Source organism: Acanthisitta chloris, unplaced genomic scaffold, assembly GCF_000695815.1.
Source record: "Acanthisitta chloris isolate BGI_N310 unplaced genomic scaffold, ASM69581v1 scaffold936, whole genome shotgun sequence".
NCBI lineage: Eukaryota > Metazoa > Chordata > Aves > Passeriformes > Acanthisittidae > Acanthisitta > Acanthisitta chloris.
The window spans coordinates 48428-66860 of NW_008678489.1; the positions used below are offsets into that span (position 1 = coordinate 48428).

Here is an 18433-nt window from a genome sequence, read left to right on the forward strand (position 1 = left end):
TACCTGTGAGAGGCCACTGTGGCTCTCTTGTACCTGAGGGAATGTGAGGAAGGAACATGGAGAAGACAAATTCCTCTGCACCAGTGGCATACAGTGCCAGGACTGAAATCACAACTCACTGCTTACTGGATCTGCTTAAATCATGGCTATGAATAACCCCCAGCAAACTGTCAAAGCACTTGGCTGATTTTCACTATTAAGGCTGGGAGAGACCAGAGTTGAAATCAACCACATTTATAGAAGAAGAAATCCAAGAATAAAACAATATGTGGTGAGGTGTAAGTACAAAATAGAGCAAAATAATGGTGTAGCACAGGACATAGTGACTGGCTAAATGAATAAAGGAAAGACTGCTGCCCTCACTTGTCCTCCTACAGCATTTCATAACATTCCTGAAGTTTTTTCTTTTCTATCTTGTTTGCCATAATGAACCATATGAAAATTTTTATGCCATTTTAATGTATGATTTTTCAATACTTTGTCTCATAATGAATAACTAAAGCAGAAAAATATATAGATGGCAAAAGCAGGATTTTAGAAAGGAAAATATGTCAACTCACAGATTATGGATCTGATATTAGCATTACAAGCTGCTAGTCTCTGTTATCACATAGATTTTGTGTATAATAAAGGCTTTAAAATCGAAGTAAATAGGATTGTTGTAGTCAACAATGAACTGAGAATTCTACACAAACCAGCAACTCACTTTTGAGGGATACATTTTACCTAAATGTTAAGACATAGCTTAGCAAAACAAAGCACTGAATGCCTCTGAAGCTTCTGAGACCTATTTTTTGGCTGAAAAGGTGTAGTTAACTCCAGACTTGAAGCTAAAGAATTTTAAGAAAACACAGGAGTTCAGGAGAAAAACACCCTTTCCCCTAAAGTAAGAGGTTATTCGGAGTTAGCCGTGATGGACTCTGGAATACCCTTTGCACTAGCAAACTGTTTTGAATTCTTTCAATTAAATGCTGACACATCTGGATTTAGAGTCCAAATTTCCTTCTAGGAGGAGATGTTTTTGTTTATGTTCTATAGAGTGCATGACAAGTTCAGAATGAAGTAAACAGAATAGCAGCTACAGTACATATTTATATTTGCTCTGTCCTAACATGACACTTCATCTTCCAGTTTGAACTTGCATATTGGATTGTTTGACTTAAAGTGGTATAAGTTTCTTCCTTAAACCAACTCTCTTTACAAACTGCCCTTATGGACACGTGTAATGTAGTCCAAGGAAATTAATTCAAGTAGAAGAAACTTTAAACCTAGGCAGAGGTGAGGGTACTCATGGCAGAATGATTGCTCTTGTGCCTTGTATGGTGACATTTGTGTTGCAAGACAATTCACTCAAGCTTTTTATATGGCATTTTGCCCCTCTGACATAACTTTAGACCCAGCATTAATGAAGAAAAGGTCATTTTTGTATGGGAGAAATGTCTCCTGTGACAGATACTATTCGGATACCTATATCTTTCCCATCACTTATCCTTTAATTACATGGTATAAGACTTTTCACAAAGAAATGGTTGTTTGTTACAGGAGGGGACAAGCAGCAAAGGGTTTAAACTGTAGCAAGAAAGAATTGGGTTTGGCATCAGGAAAAAATTTCTAACACTATGGATATTTAAGCACTGTAATAATTTGCTAATGGAGGTTGTTAAACCTCTATCAGTGGAATGTTTTCAGGAGGGGTGAGGAAAACAACTGTCAGAAATGACATGGACTTTGCCAGTTCCTTGGGAAGGGAGATGGACAAATGGGAGATGGTCACTGATGTCCCTTTCCAGCTCTACTTTTCCAGTGATTGTTAAAACAGAGCAGAAAACATTTTACCTGCTTACGGAATTTCATCCAGGTGCAAGTTATGGGTGCTGTTCCTACCACCTTGGCAAACAATTCCACTGCTTCACCTGCACGGACTTTTCTATCTTCTGGGAACTGAGTAATCTGAGGAGGAGCAGCTGATAGAAAACAAAATTTAAAATCGCTCTTTAGGTGACTATACTTTCACTTTTCTTAAAATTCAAACCACATACATCTCTCAGCTCAAATGTTTCAGAGCAGCATTTGAAATCCAGATTAATAGTTACCTGTTTCTGCAATGAAACAATTCTGTGGACATTGCTAATTCTAGTGAAGCAATAACAATCTACCCATCCAAAGTTTGCTCATGCAAGGTGAAGGTACAGACATCCAAAGGACAAAAACATTTAGACCTCCCACCAATTCCAAATATTCAGCTTATGAAATTTTGTGTTGGGTTTTTCAGAAAAACTTCTTTTTTTCCTTTTGCACTTTGTCTTTTTGAGGAAGGTTTCCATCTAACTTCTATCAGTTTGCATGTGCTGAGGGGATCTGTAAACCTGCTCCCTGATGTCATCAACAGCATTCAGAAAACTGAAGACTCAGGATCTGCCTATGAAGGTTCTGGATTCAGTAGCCAGATAACATCATGTGGGACAGAAACATCACAAGACACAAGGAAGGAAACTAAGGTCTTTCTCCATCATGCTAAATTTTTTGGTGAGCTATGAGGGATCTTTGTGTATTACAGTGCTTCTTTTTAACCTTGCAGTCCCATTCATGCTTATATGTTTCAGAATCAGGCATTCCTCCTCCTCCTGCCTCTCACTGCTTGCATATCAATAGATGGCAGAACATCTCCTCTGCTAACAGTGCTGCTTCCTGACTCTCAGCTGTGGTGCTGAGTGTCAGACCCCTGGAAGATGCTAGGGACAGATGCCAGAAATATCATAGGCCAGACAACTCCAAGGTGAAGCCTGTTCTGTTGCTTTATAAGAGCAGCACAATAAAAAAGTATTCTTGTGTGTGTGTATCGGGGGAATAGATTTAAGGACATATTGACAGAAATGGTAACAGTCATGCCCTAATATTAGAGCAACCTCACTGCCAAACGTAGCATACCTTTCCAAAGCACAGCACTACCAGGTGTGAAAAAAGTGCTTTCTTCTTATTTTCAATGTAATTAAAACAAAGTAGGGTTCCTCCCTGCACTAGACTTGCTCTTTGAAAAGTGTTTCTGTTTTGAAAATACCTGAAGGCACATATCTGGTGTAGAAAACAGCTTGAACAGATGAAAAGTCTGACAAAGTTTTAAGACACTGAAAGCAGGTTCCTATACAGGAACTTTCTGTGTAACTTCAAATATAGATAGCTTTGCCTAGGGGACTGCAAACACATGAACAGGCTACCAAAAATGCCAGTGATGAGGTAAAGTAGAATCTATCACCTTCTCTGTGGTAGCTGCTCATGCAGAGGTGACATTCTGTGATACAGTGAAAAATATCTTCCACAGAAGGCAAAGGTGCAGTGTGGATATACAAAAGGGCAATGGTTACACACTACTGAGATTCAGATTAGATATTAGGAAAACATTTTGCACTGATAGGGTGGTCAGACACTGGAATAGGTTGCCTAGGGAGGTGGTGGAGTGTTTAAGAGGTGTCTGGATTTGATGCTGGAGGATATGGTTTAGAGTTTAAGGGTTCCAGCAGAGTGGTAGGCTAATGGTTGGACTTGATCTTAGAGGTCTCCTCCAACTTTGATGATTCTATGATTCTACTGCTGACATTTCATAGGATCTTGCTGTAGTTTATCGAATAGTAACTTCTTTGGCTGCTCATAGTTTAATTCTTAGTGCAGTGTAATGTTATAAACAAGTTTGAAAAGCGACTTAACCACCACTGAATCACATATGCAAACAAATTTAGTAGGCAAACAGCACTACTTGGAAACATGGGTGGCACATGCAACAAATTACCTGCTTTGGGAGGAGTCTTTGGAGCTGGTTTCTTCTTCACAGTTGCTTCACCTAGTTAAAAAAACCCAAACAAATGATATTAATTCAAAGATGAGCTTTGGGAGGTACCAGATTAACCACAAACATCCATAGCAATACTTTGTTGGCACTTGAAAATATAATATGTTCCTCCAGCAAATTAAACTCAAGAATTAAAAATACTTCTGGAAAACACTTTTATTATCCTGAATGATCCTCAGAATAGTCACAGTTGAAACTGAAGCTTTTAAAAGAATCAAAGAAATCTGCTACACATCTCCCACAATCTGTCATACTCCATTCCTTATAGCAGTTTAACTGGTGTGAAAACATCAGGCCAAGATCCATGTCATACTGAATTACAGCTCAGATTTCCAGCACAATCAATGCTGAATGAGCTCAGTTAAAACTAGAGTAGTTAACACCATGTACTGCTTCTCATACCACTTGTGAGCTAGTAAAGAAACAGTGATACACCAACAGTAAACAGCAGTATCATCCCTCTGCCTCATCCTCTTTCCTAAGCAGGGAAAACTTTGTGCTATATTCACAACAGAAAGAGTCATGGCAAAAAAATCTGTCTTAGAACTTGATCTGGACACATATATTTTTGGAAGACAATGTTCTACAAATTGTGAATAATAAGTAGAAGGACACTAGGGAAGAGAGGTAGGTAGGAAATGGCTAAATTACCAGACAAGACGCATAAAAGAAACAAAAGCAGTATATATTTTCAAATATAGCATGCATAATCTACATTATGTTTTACAATACAGAAACATAAACTGGTTCAAAATGTCAAATTCATAGGAGTTAGGTCTAGTGGTAGCTATTAAATGCAACAGTTTGGATGCCTTCAAACCACAGAAATCCAGAAGTGGAAAAGCTCGTTCCTTTTAAAGCACTCTCTTTTTGTCTGCTATCCAAAGCATCCTTGTCAGAGATGGCCTCTGCTGTGAAAGGACATTTCTTATTTCCTTATGCTCAAGTAGGCAGCTTGATTGAAGCAGCCTGGCTTTTGAGATGTCATTGCCTCCAACAGAAGCACTATGTGCTAAGTGCTTTTAAATATCTGGCAGAATATAGATAGGTGCTTAGTGATAGCCATAACAGTCTCAAAAGTTTAGAAATATTTTTCCCTCAAATTTTTCTTTATTTACTTGAGTTACTTCAAATTGGAAAGACACTGAGGAGCAAAATAATCCCCCCAAATTCATCAACCAATGAAAAGAATTTTTTATTTTAACCCCTTTTGCTGCAGTAAATTAGAAGCTGTGCATGATACCCTGTATCACATCATCTGAGGTCTCATTGAACATGGGACTCAAGACTTGCAAAACCACTGTGGGAATCTAATGCTTTATCTCAAGCAACAGACAGATATGAAGACTGATTTTAAGTTTTAGAGTCATTGGAGATGGTAGGTGATGTGCTATAGGCTGTCAAAAGACCAAATGATTAAAAAAAATGTCTAATAGTTTAGCTGCCAACACCAGTGTTTATTCAGTTCATTCTGGAGAGTATTTCACTATGCAGCAAATAGAAAAAAGCTTTTGAGACCTTCTTTTTTATAAACTCCCATTTTGTAGTAATTTTCCCTCAAAGTATGCTTAGCTTTTATATGCTCTTTCTTTATTGATTTTGTAGGAAGCAGAAACACAATAATGGAGAGTTAAGATATTCTTGCAGTACTTACGGCTAACTCAAAAAAGAATAGTTGGCTATTTCCCAAGGAAGCCTTTCTTTAATGACTGTCAGCTCAACAGAACTGGCCTAAGGTTTAGATGAGTATTTGTGAGGTGTTTATCCTGGTGTAACTGGACCACAAGGGCATGAGCTGGGTATCTGTCCTGCCACATCTTCCATGTGGACTTAACCCACTTTAAATCAAGACCTTAAAAGAGCACAACTGCTCATTAAAGGGACACATTACTTCCTGGGCCACCAACAGAGTGACATTTACCCTGGCTGCTGTGTAAGTGACAGCAAATATATTTCCACATCCTCTTTCCTGCCCAAGCTTTACAAGCAAATGCAACAAGTGTTGCTTTCAGAGCAAATTTCTTCTTTGTCAATGTATGGTCACTCTGAGCTGAAACTCTTATCTCAGGCTGACATTATATCACGTGGATGAAACTACTTATATTATCAGGTGCCAGCTGGAAGGGCTGTAGCATCTGGCCTATCATCTGCTCTTAAACACCCCTATTAATTGAAATAATCCATAAATTACTCATTAGATGCATAATCCCATGTAAACTAACCCAGTTATATGATTTTAAAACAGGGAAACATTTTTGTTTGTGCAGGTGCTGTACTTGACATCAGATTCTCTGCTTTGGGTATCTGTTGGGTATCTCCCCTGAGCTACAATGACATTGAGTTTGATTGCTTCCACACTCCATTAAGCCTGATGTGAACAAAGAGCACCAACCATGAGGAAAAGAAACATTTGTCAAATGCCATTCTGAGTTGCAGATACTGTTGCTATTTTTCAGAAATGTCACTGTAGACAAATAGGAGGAAAAATGAATTCCTGAATCCAGCATGATTTTCACTTTGCTATCACCTCTTGGCCTACATTGAGTATTTGTTGCAGTACCTTATTTAACAAGAAAGGTGCTGGTGGAGTCACCACACCTTCCAAATGTTCATGTTTCACACTGATTCTTAACATCTCAAAAGCTTTTTTCCTCCTGGCTTACAATGTCATTCTCTGCCTTTGCACTATACCTGCACAGAATGTACATCTGTATACTCAGATACCCCTCACACTTCTCTCTGACTCCTATCAACCACTCAGTTCATCAAAGAAGGGATCCCAATAGCATAGTTTGTTCATTCACAACCAATTCATCACTCTAACTAGAACAATGATTCTATACATGCATAACGAACCACTAAGTATTACATTTACCCAGTAAGGGGAATAAATGCATGGTAAACCTCCCCTAGCCCTGGAATAACTACAGGTTATGCCAAGCCAGTTTAAAAGAATCTCACCTCAATGAAGATTTCCATAACAGCAAATCAGAGAACATGAGCCCATCATTTCATTCAGCTAGGCTACTGCTTTTTATATGCCAATATAAATTTTTTGTTTTAATTTTAGTTTTTACCCACCAGGACATTATATTCACTTAACTGAGGATACACAGACTGTCACTGGACTTCATCAAAACATGCAGATTGCAAAGGGTTGCTGAAAGGTCTGGCTGAATATCCTGTTTTGCAGACACAAATAGCCCTGAGCAGACATGAAAGGCAGGGGCAGGGTGGAAGGGGATGAGTCCAAGGACGTGTCTCTGGGGCTGTGAAGCTGACTTCTGCAGCTAATAGCTTACACTCCACAAGAGCTTCCTGAAGAATACCAACTCATCTCATGCATCTTTTTGAAATGCAACTTTTGTTTCAAAAGCTGCTGGAGACAGTGAAAAAAAAAATCTAATAAGATTACCCAAAGTTGACAAGGTCAAATGATTGTTTTCATTAAAATATTTGAGCCTCTTGGAAATGTTAGTTCAACTCTTCTTCTGCAGACTTTTTTTTTTTTTTTAAAAAAAGACATTTTGTCTCTCTTTTGACATCTACATTGAAACAGGGTGAAGCTGAACACCAGCCTGGAAGCAAAAGGATGTAATATTTCCCCCTTAAACCAATCTGCCTTCTAGAAACAACTTAACATAAACATTACGAGGTTTACATAACTTTATGGGCAGGTTTGCCTCCTGGAGAGCCTGTGTTTGAGTGGGGGGACATACACTAAAAAAGGGAAAGATCCCATACAGGCTGATATTTGTGGGACATTTGGTTGTGCTCCTCTTTTCCCTGATGGTATATTTGTGAGAGCAGATATGTTCAGAAGCCTCTTTCTTTTTTGCTTCCCTTTTTTGGAATTTTACTAAAAATAGGCATAGCCCTCCCCTGAAATGGCTCTCTGCACAACTTGCTTTCATAAAGCAGAAAGTAAAACTCTTAGGATATGAAAAAACCCCATCAGTACTTAAGATAGTATTTCCAACCAGTCCATAATTCCTACTGTCTTCCCTGAGGGACATGCCTAAAATTATGTGCATGTCTTCTGTAGCAATGGATTTCAGCACCTGGCAAACAAGTACAGTTAATACCTAACTCCATTAACATAAGGAACAAGGCATATCCCTGCTTCTGTCTGCTTGTGCCTCATTTTAGCTCAGGATAGAAGAGCTAATGACATACTCTAATACTATATTTTTTTCCAGAGTTTTCAGAGTTCAAGAGAAAATGAAAAAAAAGAGTCATGTCTGCAATGTGTCAGAAACCATGGTAAGAAGAACAATTATGGAAAATTTATGGAAAAAAACAGATTCAAGTATCTGCTCCTTCTTCCCCATCTCACTTGAATCCTTCAGACTTGAATGGGAGATTATGAGGTCTCTCTATCCCACATGTAAATGAATCCCAGTGTAACCTCCTTCAGACCCTTCTGGGGATAGCTGTCAGTGTCTGAATCAAAGGTGATTGTTGCCTGTAAAGCTTCACTGCTCCCTACTATGCCAGAAAGCATGGAATGACTGAGAGCTAGAAGAACAGAGAAAAAGGAAACATTTGGCCTTGTGGTCAAAGCCATGAATTATTCAATTCTATCCTTGCTTTTGTCACAGACTTAGCTGATGGCACAAAAACTTATTACAGGTATTAGCACAGACAAGATGAAATAGGAGAAATATGATGGCTACAATTGTAGCAGAAAAAGACAACACATTTTCTTAACAATTTATTCATACATTCGTGAACCTATACTAACTGCTAGAGAGGAAAATGACAGTCACAATGCACCAAAGACCAGTAGCTTGAAATCAAGGTTTGGAAGCTTAAACAGCTTCACTTCATTGCTTCTCAAAGAGCAAATTCCTTGTACTGTTTCCAAATAACTGTTTAGTGTCTAAATACAATAAAACAGAAAGCAACTCTGGCTTAAATTTTATGACGAGCAGAAATTAGAAAACTAAATGCCATACAAGTCACTTATTTGAGTCTGTGTGTTTCAGAACAGTTTTTAAAAGCTTTTATTTTATTTTTTCATTAAAAACAATTGTCATTTTGTTGCAACATCCTATATTTAGTTTATAAATCATGCAGAGATTGTCCTCTAATTGAAAAAAAACCAGTATCTGCCTTCTCAAAATAAAACTAAACCTCAGGAAATACTCACTTTTGCATTCCAGTCATGAGAGAGCTAACATATACTAGCACACTCAGAGCTTCAATAATGTGATATAGTACACTGAAAGTAACTCAGTATTTGAAAACAGCTTGACTGGAGGAATAAACAATTCCATAGCAGTTTAGTATCACAGTGCTTGAGCAACTTCTGTAATTAAAGCGAATCAGACCAAGGCAGAAGAGATCCAGTATCACAGAGCTTACAAACAACCCAGGTCATGTGAATTCCACTAAAAGCTCTTGTGGGAGCAAGGCAACAATGTTAGCCTCTTAAATATAGATTTAGTTTTCACATTTTTTTTTATGTCCTGTGAGAACATCTACAATTAGATGCCAAAGAGCTGTGCCCAGGTGTGTAGGAACAAGAATCTAAACTAGGTTACTAGCCTGTTACCCAGTCTGTTACTAAGGAAAACACTGTCAAGTTATCTGGATGTTTGGGAGCTCCAAATGGCTTCAGTGGGAAAAGCTAGGTGTTGTATGCTCTTCTGCACATCAATTAACCCAATGGATTTAGGTCCCTGTTTTATACTGAAGAAGCTTTGATTATTACATGACTCAGATCTGCAATTTCTAGTCAATGATTTAACTGGGAATTAATGATCCACAGCACCTCTTTAGTTCAAGCCCACATTGTAAAAACCATTCATTTTTCTCTGCATGAGACAATCAATAAACATTTCTGTCTTCTTCTGTCAACATACAGATATGTAGGATGGACTGTATGAAATACACATGGAAAATACTCTTCTGTGCCAACATTAACTCAGAAAATGTCAGTACAGTGAGAGCTGTAAAGTAACTTGGCAGAGGTTCAAAATGCATACCCAGCACTAGCAAAACTGTGCTGAACTGGACACTCAGGGGAAGGGATTTGGACAACAAATGAGTGTTTCTCCATTGCTCTCTTTGTACACGCAGCAACTAAATTTTCTTTTTATCTGTGGAGGCAACCAACATTCAGAGTCACCAAGTTAAATCTTACATTGCCCAACTTGGCTGTGCCTTGTGGCACAGTTATTCACCCTTGGACCCTGAGTTTGAGGATTAAAGCAGCACCTTTCAAAATTCAGTGTTTCAGAGAAATCCTATTTAGGCATTAAAAATAGCTAATGGCAATTTGATGTACACATACTAAGAGAGGAATTTTCAGCTTCTCTTAGGAAAAGATTAATTTTTCCTTGAAAAGTTTGGTCAGAGACTTCCCTGACACTGTAATTCATATTGTTCCGACACACTAAGTACTTGCACTCACTGTGCACAAAATGTATTGCATCCTGCAACAGCCAGGAGTAGAGCAGCATGAGCCTTCTGGAAAATGAATGGGACTGAGGGAGCTGGCTTGGACCCTCTAAAGCATCTCAGACTATCCCAGGGACCAAAGAGGACAGCAGCAGCACTGTCACCACATCACAGCTTCTATCCAGTGCTCTTATTTCTGCAATTCATCATTGAATCATAGAATTTAGGGGTTGGAATGGACCTTACAGATCATCTCATCTAGATCCCCTGCCATGGGCAGGGACACCTCCTCACTAGATCAGGTTGCGCAAGGCTCATCCAGTCTGGTCTTGAACACTGCCAGGGTTGGGGCAGCCACCACTTCCCTGGGCAACCTGTGCCAGTGTCTCACCACCCTCACAGGAGAAAACTTTTTCCTAATATTTAACCTATTCAGTTTGAACCCAATAATAGGATATCTCTGACCTGATCAAAAACTTCCTTAGTAATTGAATTCTTCACTTAGGAAGTGGCAAGTTTTATACTAGAGACACAACAATGTGACATGAAATAAAGATTTTGAAACATTTTATATTTGCCAACACCACGTTTCATATTATTTTGATAGAACAGAAATCAACAGAAAACTTGAAGTGTTTACTGATTTAGTTCTGTGTTATCTAAACTGGATGCATCTCGTTTAATGTTTTAATGACATTTTCTTAAAATGGTGTTTGCAGACTTGGATTCTCTGACAAGATTGTTTATTGAAGAGCAAATAACAGAACTGCATGCTAATCACTTGGTCACTGACTCATAATTTTTCCATGGTAATTAATACTTAGAATTCTCCCCAGTATGGAAAAGAATATATTCACATGAGAAGGAATCCTGTCTAACATATTTACTTTTATGGCACACAGTTCCAGAGAGGCCACTGCTCAGTTTTGCATTCAAGTACCAATAATGTCGAGCATTCAGATCTGGGAAGATAAGAGTGCAACCTTCCAGAGGATTTGATCTGGACAGTGTCAGTGGTGACAATTTCTTAACAACCATCAGCACAAGAATACAGTTACTTAACCAAAAAAACGTGTTTGACATTAAATCAAATGTTTTATACAGTAGCAGATATAAAAGATTTATATCAGCAAACTACTAAACACTGCTAAATAACTTGAAGGTGTGTGGAGGAAGTTCTTTTCTTTGATGTAGCTTTGTTTTTAACTGAATAGAAGAGCTTACTTCTGTGCAATCAGACTCTATGCTGGGTCATTCCTTCAATGTATGTGGTCTGGACATGACACTGGTGGGTTTAAGAAGTGTTAGTCAGATGAGGGAATCCAGGATATCCTGTTAGGTTTTCATACCAATGATTATGACAGGTGATAATTTCCATTTCTTAATATTTACTGGAAGTAGTGCTGTGAAATAGCCCTACAAAAAACATTGGGCATTTTTTCCCAAAGACTTTAATCCAATGCTTAGATTTACGAGGATTATTTTCTAAAGCATTAAAGCCATTTTTTTTCTCAGTAGCAGTAATTGGGATACAGTTTCTTCCTACTATAGTAAAGTTATGTTGCATGGCTCAGCCGTGGTGAAGTTTAAGAAATAGCATCTAACTGCTGCAATGTGCCTTTTTCATCAGCAAATTTTGAAAAAAAGCCTTTGAAAAAAGTCCTTTTGGAAAACTCATGTTATACATAAATTATTTGGATTAAAAAAATCTGTAGGATTTTCAATATTGCATGCAAACCAATCATGAGACTGAGGCTCAGGAAAGCTGTGTTCCAGACCTGCAAACAAATGTGCCTGATCTTGGGCTAATTATTTCTATTTTGGTCCTCAGCTTGGGACACATTAAAGACAAGAAAATATTTGAAGTGTGAAGTAGTAATAGATTTTTTTTTACAAAATATTTATTTATAAACCTTCAAATCTTGATTTACTCTTAAAATCTCAAGCAGCACTTTGATTTTTCCACAGTCTGTTGGGACAAAACCATTTATTTAATAGGCACTGAAGATTTTGCAAGTGGCTTTGGCAACTGAAATAAGCATTTCCCTTTAAGCTCAATTTGAAGTAACTTCTAATTTCAATGAGGACTAGGTGCCTAAATGCCTTTAGAGCAGTTTCAGAGCTCCTTAGAGAAATGTTTAAGTGGTGAGAATTTTTGGCTTAGTGTTTCTGCTACAGGGCTATGTCAAGCTGGAAGACCCTTATATTACCCACTGATTGTTCTGGCATGGCATGGAGTGTGCAGTATGATAAATAACAAAAGGTTCCAATTTTCCATTGCCTCTTTTAGTCTTTTATATCTGCACAGAAGAAACATGACACTTTATTATTCTAACTCAGTACCATTTGACATCCACCTAGCAAAGACACAAGGGCAAGTCCGTGAAGAATGAACCAGTTCCAGAGGTGCTCTTCCTTACTTCTTCATTTAATAACCCAGGAATAATCCAGATTATTTCACCCAGATTCAAAGGTGGATCTGTTTGTTGTTCTCAGAAATATTATTATTTATTCTGTTTATCATTAGAGGATTGCATAACTATTATTTAATTCTGGTGACAGAATAGTAATTGTGAGCAGAAAGAAATACATCTCAGTTTTCCTCGTTTGCTCACATGGGAGCAATCTTTCTGCATGTAAACACTGCAAGCATCCATTCACAGACACTGTTAATCACTGAATGAATCAAAGCTGCCTTCACAGATGTTCTTCTGAGAATAACTGCTTGTTCTAAATCAGAATCAAAAGAAGTAATGCCTAAAATTCTACTTCCTATTGGCTTACAAATCCCAATCTTCCAGAAATGACGTTGTCAAAACAAGCAGTCAAATGATTTGCTCAGCAACTATTCTCACAGTGAGACAAATTCTATACAGATTAACCTACTGACAACATTCATTCTTTTCCACAAAAAGAAATGTATTGATCTTTGCTTTCAGGAACATAAAGTTAATTACTTTCCTACTAGGTTTCTACTAGGGCAAACAACGAAGGATCACTTACTTATAAGTTATCTGAAGTGAGAAAATGTTGACATAACTGTTAACCATGAAATTTGACTTGTACTTCCTTACAGAAACTGGAAAGTATGGATCCTTTCCCCTGAAAAGTATTTCTAAAAACGGCAGAGAATACATAGTTTCTGTACCACATGTATATATATATGTACACACACATACACACACACATATATTGAGTATATGTACACATATGGAGCATATACTGCTGTGACTGAATTCACTATTCAAAATTCAGAATTCATTCAGTGGCATTATTAGGATTTTTTGTTCCCTGTTTGTTCAGTATCATTCTGTACACTCTACTTCCCATTAGGACAGTTGATGACTTGACATGGCAACAAAGACTAGAAGAGACTGAGTAAAAAGTTACCTACTTTTTAGACTGGGACATATTAACTCACAGTCATAATCTCCTAACCTCTTTTCAAGAGGAAAACAGTAAAGATACACAAATATCTGACTTGTTAAACGCATTAGCTTTCAGGTGAGCATATTTACAATCTCTACATCTGACAGGGATGTCGGTATAATTTGAAACTGTGAATCCACTGGATCAGTTTTGCATATTTTTTCCTTGATGAATGTACAAATAAAACACTCATTTCAGGCAGATAAATCCTCACAGTCCTCAGAGATTGAGATGTTAAAAACCACCTGTGAAACCTCTGCAGCCAAATCCTTTTAAAATTATATATGTATTTTTCCAGAGTTTTCCAAAAGCTCTTCCAAAGCCCAGTTTCCTAACATTCTCTCTGATGTTTTCTGTGCAACAGGAAAGATGTTTTAAAGGTATTTTGAAAAAAAAGAGCTTATAAGAAGTTTAAGAACTTGAAGCACTGATATAATATGCCATGGAGCAACCTTAAGAAAACCATTCACCATTGTTTCAACCTTCTTTTACCAATCATTCTGCAGTCAGAGTTGCTTCTGTTTTGCTACCTCCATCCAATTTCCAGGATGTAGGTAGGATGTGGATCAGGTCATATATCTACATAGTAGACTTAGTTCCCAACTCACACTTTCTTGTGGGAAAGCTGCAATTGATAACACTTCTGGGAGGATCAGAGGAAATGTGTGTGTTTATGTGTGTACAAAACACTATACAAAACACTATCCCATGGAGATTAAAATGGCTTTAAAATTTCCTTTTCTATTGATGCTGAAGAACAAAATTATTCTTAATTGCTATTATTTTCAGCATTTGAAGCTCAGGTGGAGCATGTCAGTGTGACCCCTCCCACACCCCAAAATGAGTGGCTGGAGGGAGAGTTATAATGCTTATCCAGCAACTCAGAAATATCTGTAGCCCAGGGCATAGCCCTAGGTAAGTAACTATTCCAGGAACACAACTATTACCTGTGGTCATCAATCAGCACAAAACTGCACTGAGTCCTGATGAAAGCAGCTGAAAATATTCATGCTGAAAGATCAGATTATAGTTTTTTTTGGGTATTTTTTTTTAGAGAGTTGGATAAAATATTTCATGTTTCCATCAGAAACACATCTTTGCATCTATTTTAGGAACTCACATGGTGGTCATCTTAGATAAACAACTTTCAAAGTCTAGTTTTGATTTAAGAGATATTTGTATCCTATATACACTTCATTTCAAAAGTAGTGGTGGTATTAGGAATTTCTAGACTGACATTATTATGCTGCCTTTGCCATTTACAGTTTCCTCTTAATCTAGTGGATATATGCAGAGTAGCCAACAGGGAATTTATGGCTAATTTGTTATTTCAGAAAGCATTAAAAACAAGTTAGGCATTTAGGCTTAAATAAGGAATGTAAAATTCACAAAACCACCCACTCTCCATGGTCATGGAAAACAAGGCCAGACCATGCTACAAGACATTTCAGTCAAGATGCCTTGCCCACCAATGGTCAAACTGTATATTGTCTACACAGGACACAACACAACTTGAAGCAAAGTAGACTATTTCTGTGCTCTTTGGGAGGCAGCCAAAAATAAATCTGTGTCACAAGTTTATTGCACCATTATGAAAAACTGAGAGTAGAGAAGGCTAGGTCTGAACTCAGAGTTTTGGCTCTTACTTCTAATCCCCACAAGGCAAAAACTCATTTCACATGACTTATGTGCAAAGGCTAAAGAAACAGCACAAGCTTCTGATACTTTTTCTGCAAACAGAAGGGAATGACCACAGAATCTCAAAGCACTCTTTTGTTCCCACAGAAAAGAAGGCAATCCAGATCATTGTCACTTACTCTCTGTTGGCAGCACTGGGGGAAGTGTGGTCTTAGGCTTCTTGGTCTTAGCCTTCTCAGTAGTCTTCGAGGTCTTTGAGGCATCTGCAATCAAAACAAATAATAAAATACAAATCCTATTTAAAAATCAATAATGAAAAAGCTGTCTAATAAAACGTTTGTTTTGGATCTTTCTGCAAAGCTAGAGGAAAATGCTGTCCTTTTGGTTTTTGAGAAAGATTTTCTGCACAGATTTGCTGTTGAATTTCACATTCTGAAAGGATGAGGGAACAGAGAGTGAGAAACCTTCCATGAAAGCAGCTGAGAACCTGAGAAAGCAGCTAAAGAAGAGGCACCATCTAAGCTGGTAGGTCTATCTTAGCCAAATAAAGCAAAGCACAATGTGCACAAAGCTGTGTTAGTCAGTGTGTGGAAAAGGGAAACAAAGGAATATTTGGAATATCACTTCATTCAGATGAATCTCTTGCCCTGTAATTTTTGCATTCCATTGTCTATGGGATCTGTACAGATTAAGCCATTTTGAAAGGTAGCATTTCCTCTCTATGTCTAAATCTTTCCAGGAAGATATTATTACACATTGGTTCATTCCTAAATAAAAATGGCAAAAGGAACACCACAGGACTGAAATTTGGTGGCTTTTATTATTTTCACAATTGCACAGCTCATATCCAGAAACTGCTCATCACTGCAGGCTGCACCGACAGCTCAGGGTCAATAAAGCTCTTCCATGTGCATCCCATATAACTAAAAGGTGCAACGTTTTTTTCACAAGGTTATTCCAGGCTGAACATGATCACAGGGCTGGAGCACCTCTCCTATGAACACAGGCTGAGAGAGTTGGGGTTGTTCAGCCTGAAGAAGAGAAGGATCTGGGGAGACCTTAAAGACCTTTCCAGTGCCTAAATGGCCTACAAGAGAGCTGGAGAGGGACTTTTCACAAGGGTCTGTAGTGACAGGACAACAGGGAATGGCCCTAAGATGAAGGAGCATAGGTTTAGATGAGATATTAGGAAAAAATTCTTTACTGTGAGGGTGGTGAGTCATTGGAACAGGTTTCCCAGAGAGGTTGCGGACTCCCCATCCCTGGAAGTGTTCAAGACCAGGCTGGATGAGGCTTTGAGCAACCTGGTCTAGTGTAATGTGTCCCTGCCCATGGCAGGGCAGTGAGTTGGAAGTGGATGATCTTTAAGTTCGCTTCCAATACAAACCATTCTAGAATTCTATGTCACACAATGCAAATCCTAACAAGCTCCACTTGTTAGATTGTCTGATCCTGACATTTATCTTTGGAAGAAAGATCCCAAATCTGGATTATGATCTCAGCAATAGCTGTATCAATTTACAGCTTTCAAATATTTAGCTTTCAGAGGATTTGAGAGTGAGAGAGCTGCTTGAAATTTAGTTACCAGAGATGACACAAATGTTATGGAACCAGCTATTTTAATCACCTACTTCTAAGGTGCCAGAGTGTGAAAATTCATCTAAGTTTCTTAAAAGGCTACAGGGGAAAATAGAATCTCCCAGCAAACAATTCAGAGCAAGAGGCTGTGCAAGATCTGAGTTCAGACACTAAGATTCCACAGATCTGACAAATGAAGTCAAATATTCCTCCCATCTTATTTGAGTCCATGGTGCCAGAAGGAATATAATGATAATTATGGTTACTTGTTGAGTCTAAAAATCAGCATCTGGGATCCTGACAGCAGACTGAAGAAGGGAGAAATTTTAATTGTTGTTTTAGATCACAATTCTAATTTAAAAATAACAGTCATCCCCTCTGCCAGTCACAGACATGGGATATCAAATGGCGCCTTTCCTAAATAGCTGGAGATTGCTATGGTGCCATTCCTCAAAAACCTCTTCTCAGCTGCATGCCAGGAGAGAATGAAAAAGACAGATGAGGCAGCCAGTATCAAATGTGGTCATTCTGGTGCCCAACATTATGTGAGCAGTGAGCTCCAATTGCCATGAGTGCCACCACCACAGTGAGCTAGACAGCTGATGTAATTGTCATTCCCATGATCAGGCAATGAATATACCATGAGCTGACAGGCTCCCACCAACAAAACTCTGCAAGCCAAAGTCCACCTGCAACCTCTAGAGCATGCATTGTCCAGCAGGGGGAGTAGGAAATATGCAAGGGAGGCTTCAGGGAGAAAAGCAACTACTTGAAGGAGATTGGAAGACAAAAATAAAACACAACACAGTGTCTATCTGCAGCCTCTAGAGCATGCATTGTCCAGCAGGAAACTGGGAGTGGGAAATATGCAAGGGAGGCTTCAGGGAGAAAAGCAACTACTTGAGGAGATTGGAAGACAAAAATAAAACACACAGGTGACAGACATTTAAAAGATGCTTGGGCAGCTCTAGAAACCTACTGGATGCTAATCTTTTGATGATCTGATTCTTTTACACTCTGCATCTGTGGTAGTTAAGGTGTTGCAGAGTATTAGATTTTGCTTAAAGCCTCTTCTTGATAGTATTCTTTGAACTTTAGTACTGGCAAAACTTATTACTTTAAATTACAGAAATATAAACAATAGCTTATGAAATATCTAAGGCAGTTACACTGTGACTGTAGTATCACAGAAGGTGCCATTACAGGAACCAATACAATTAATTGCAATTTTATGTATCATTAATTCCTTTTCCAGTTATATGAAGACTGACCTTTGATGAGGAGTTACAGGATCATATTCTCACCTTGCGTCATGCAACATTAGGAAAACAAATAATAGTTTTCTTTTCTAGACCTCCTGCCCCAAATACCACATCTGCAACACAGCTGTGAAGGTTTAGTACCCAAGCTCTATGTTATTAGTCTTGTTGTTTAGTTTTGCTTTCATCTCAGTCACATTGGAAAGTCTCAGAGTATCCAAGGATGAGATCACCAGAAGGTGAGCTGATAAGAACACTTGGTTACTTAAAGCCTCTTGAA

At 38.2% G+C, this 18433-nt stretch overlaps 1 protein-coding gene across 2 annotated transcripts in view; it reads right to left on the reverse strand.

Annotated features, from left to right (window-relative positions):
* Positions 1–18433, reverse strand: part of LOC103804271 (myosin light chain kinase, smooth muscle) — a 74489-nt gene that overhangs the window by 43829 nt on the left and 12227 nt on the right. For both annotated transcript variants that reach the window (XM_009076874.1, XM_009076875.1), the window contains exons 3-5: positions 15496–15579; positions 3785–3835; positions 1837–1964 (exon numbers count right to left, since the gene is read on the reverse strand). In XM_009076874.1, the coding sequence (XP_009075122.1) occupies positions 1837–1964; positions 3785–3835; positions 15496–15579 (263 nt within the window). The remainder of the gene's footprint in view (positions 1–1836; positions 1965–3784; positions 3836–15495; positions 15580–18433) is intronic.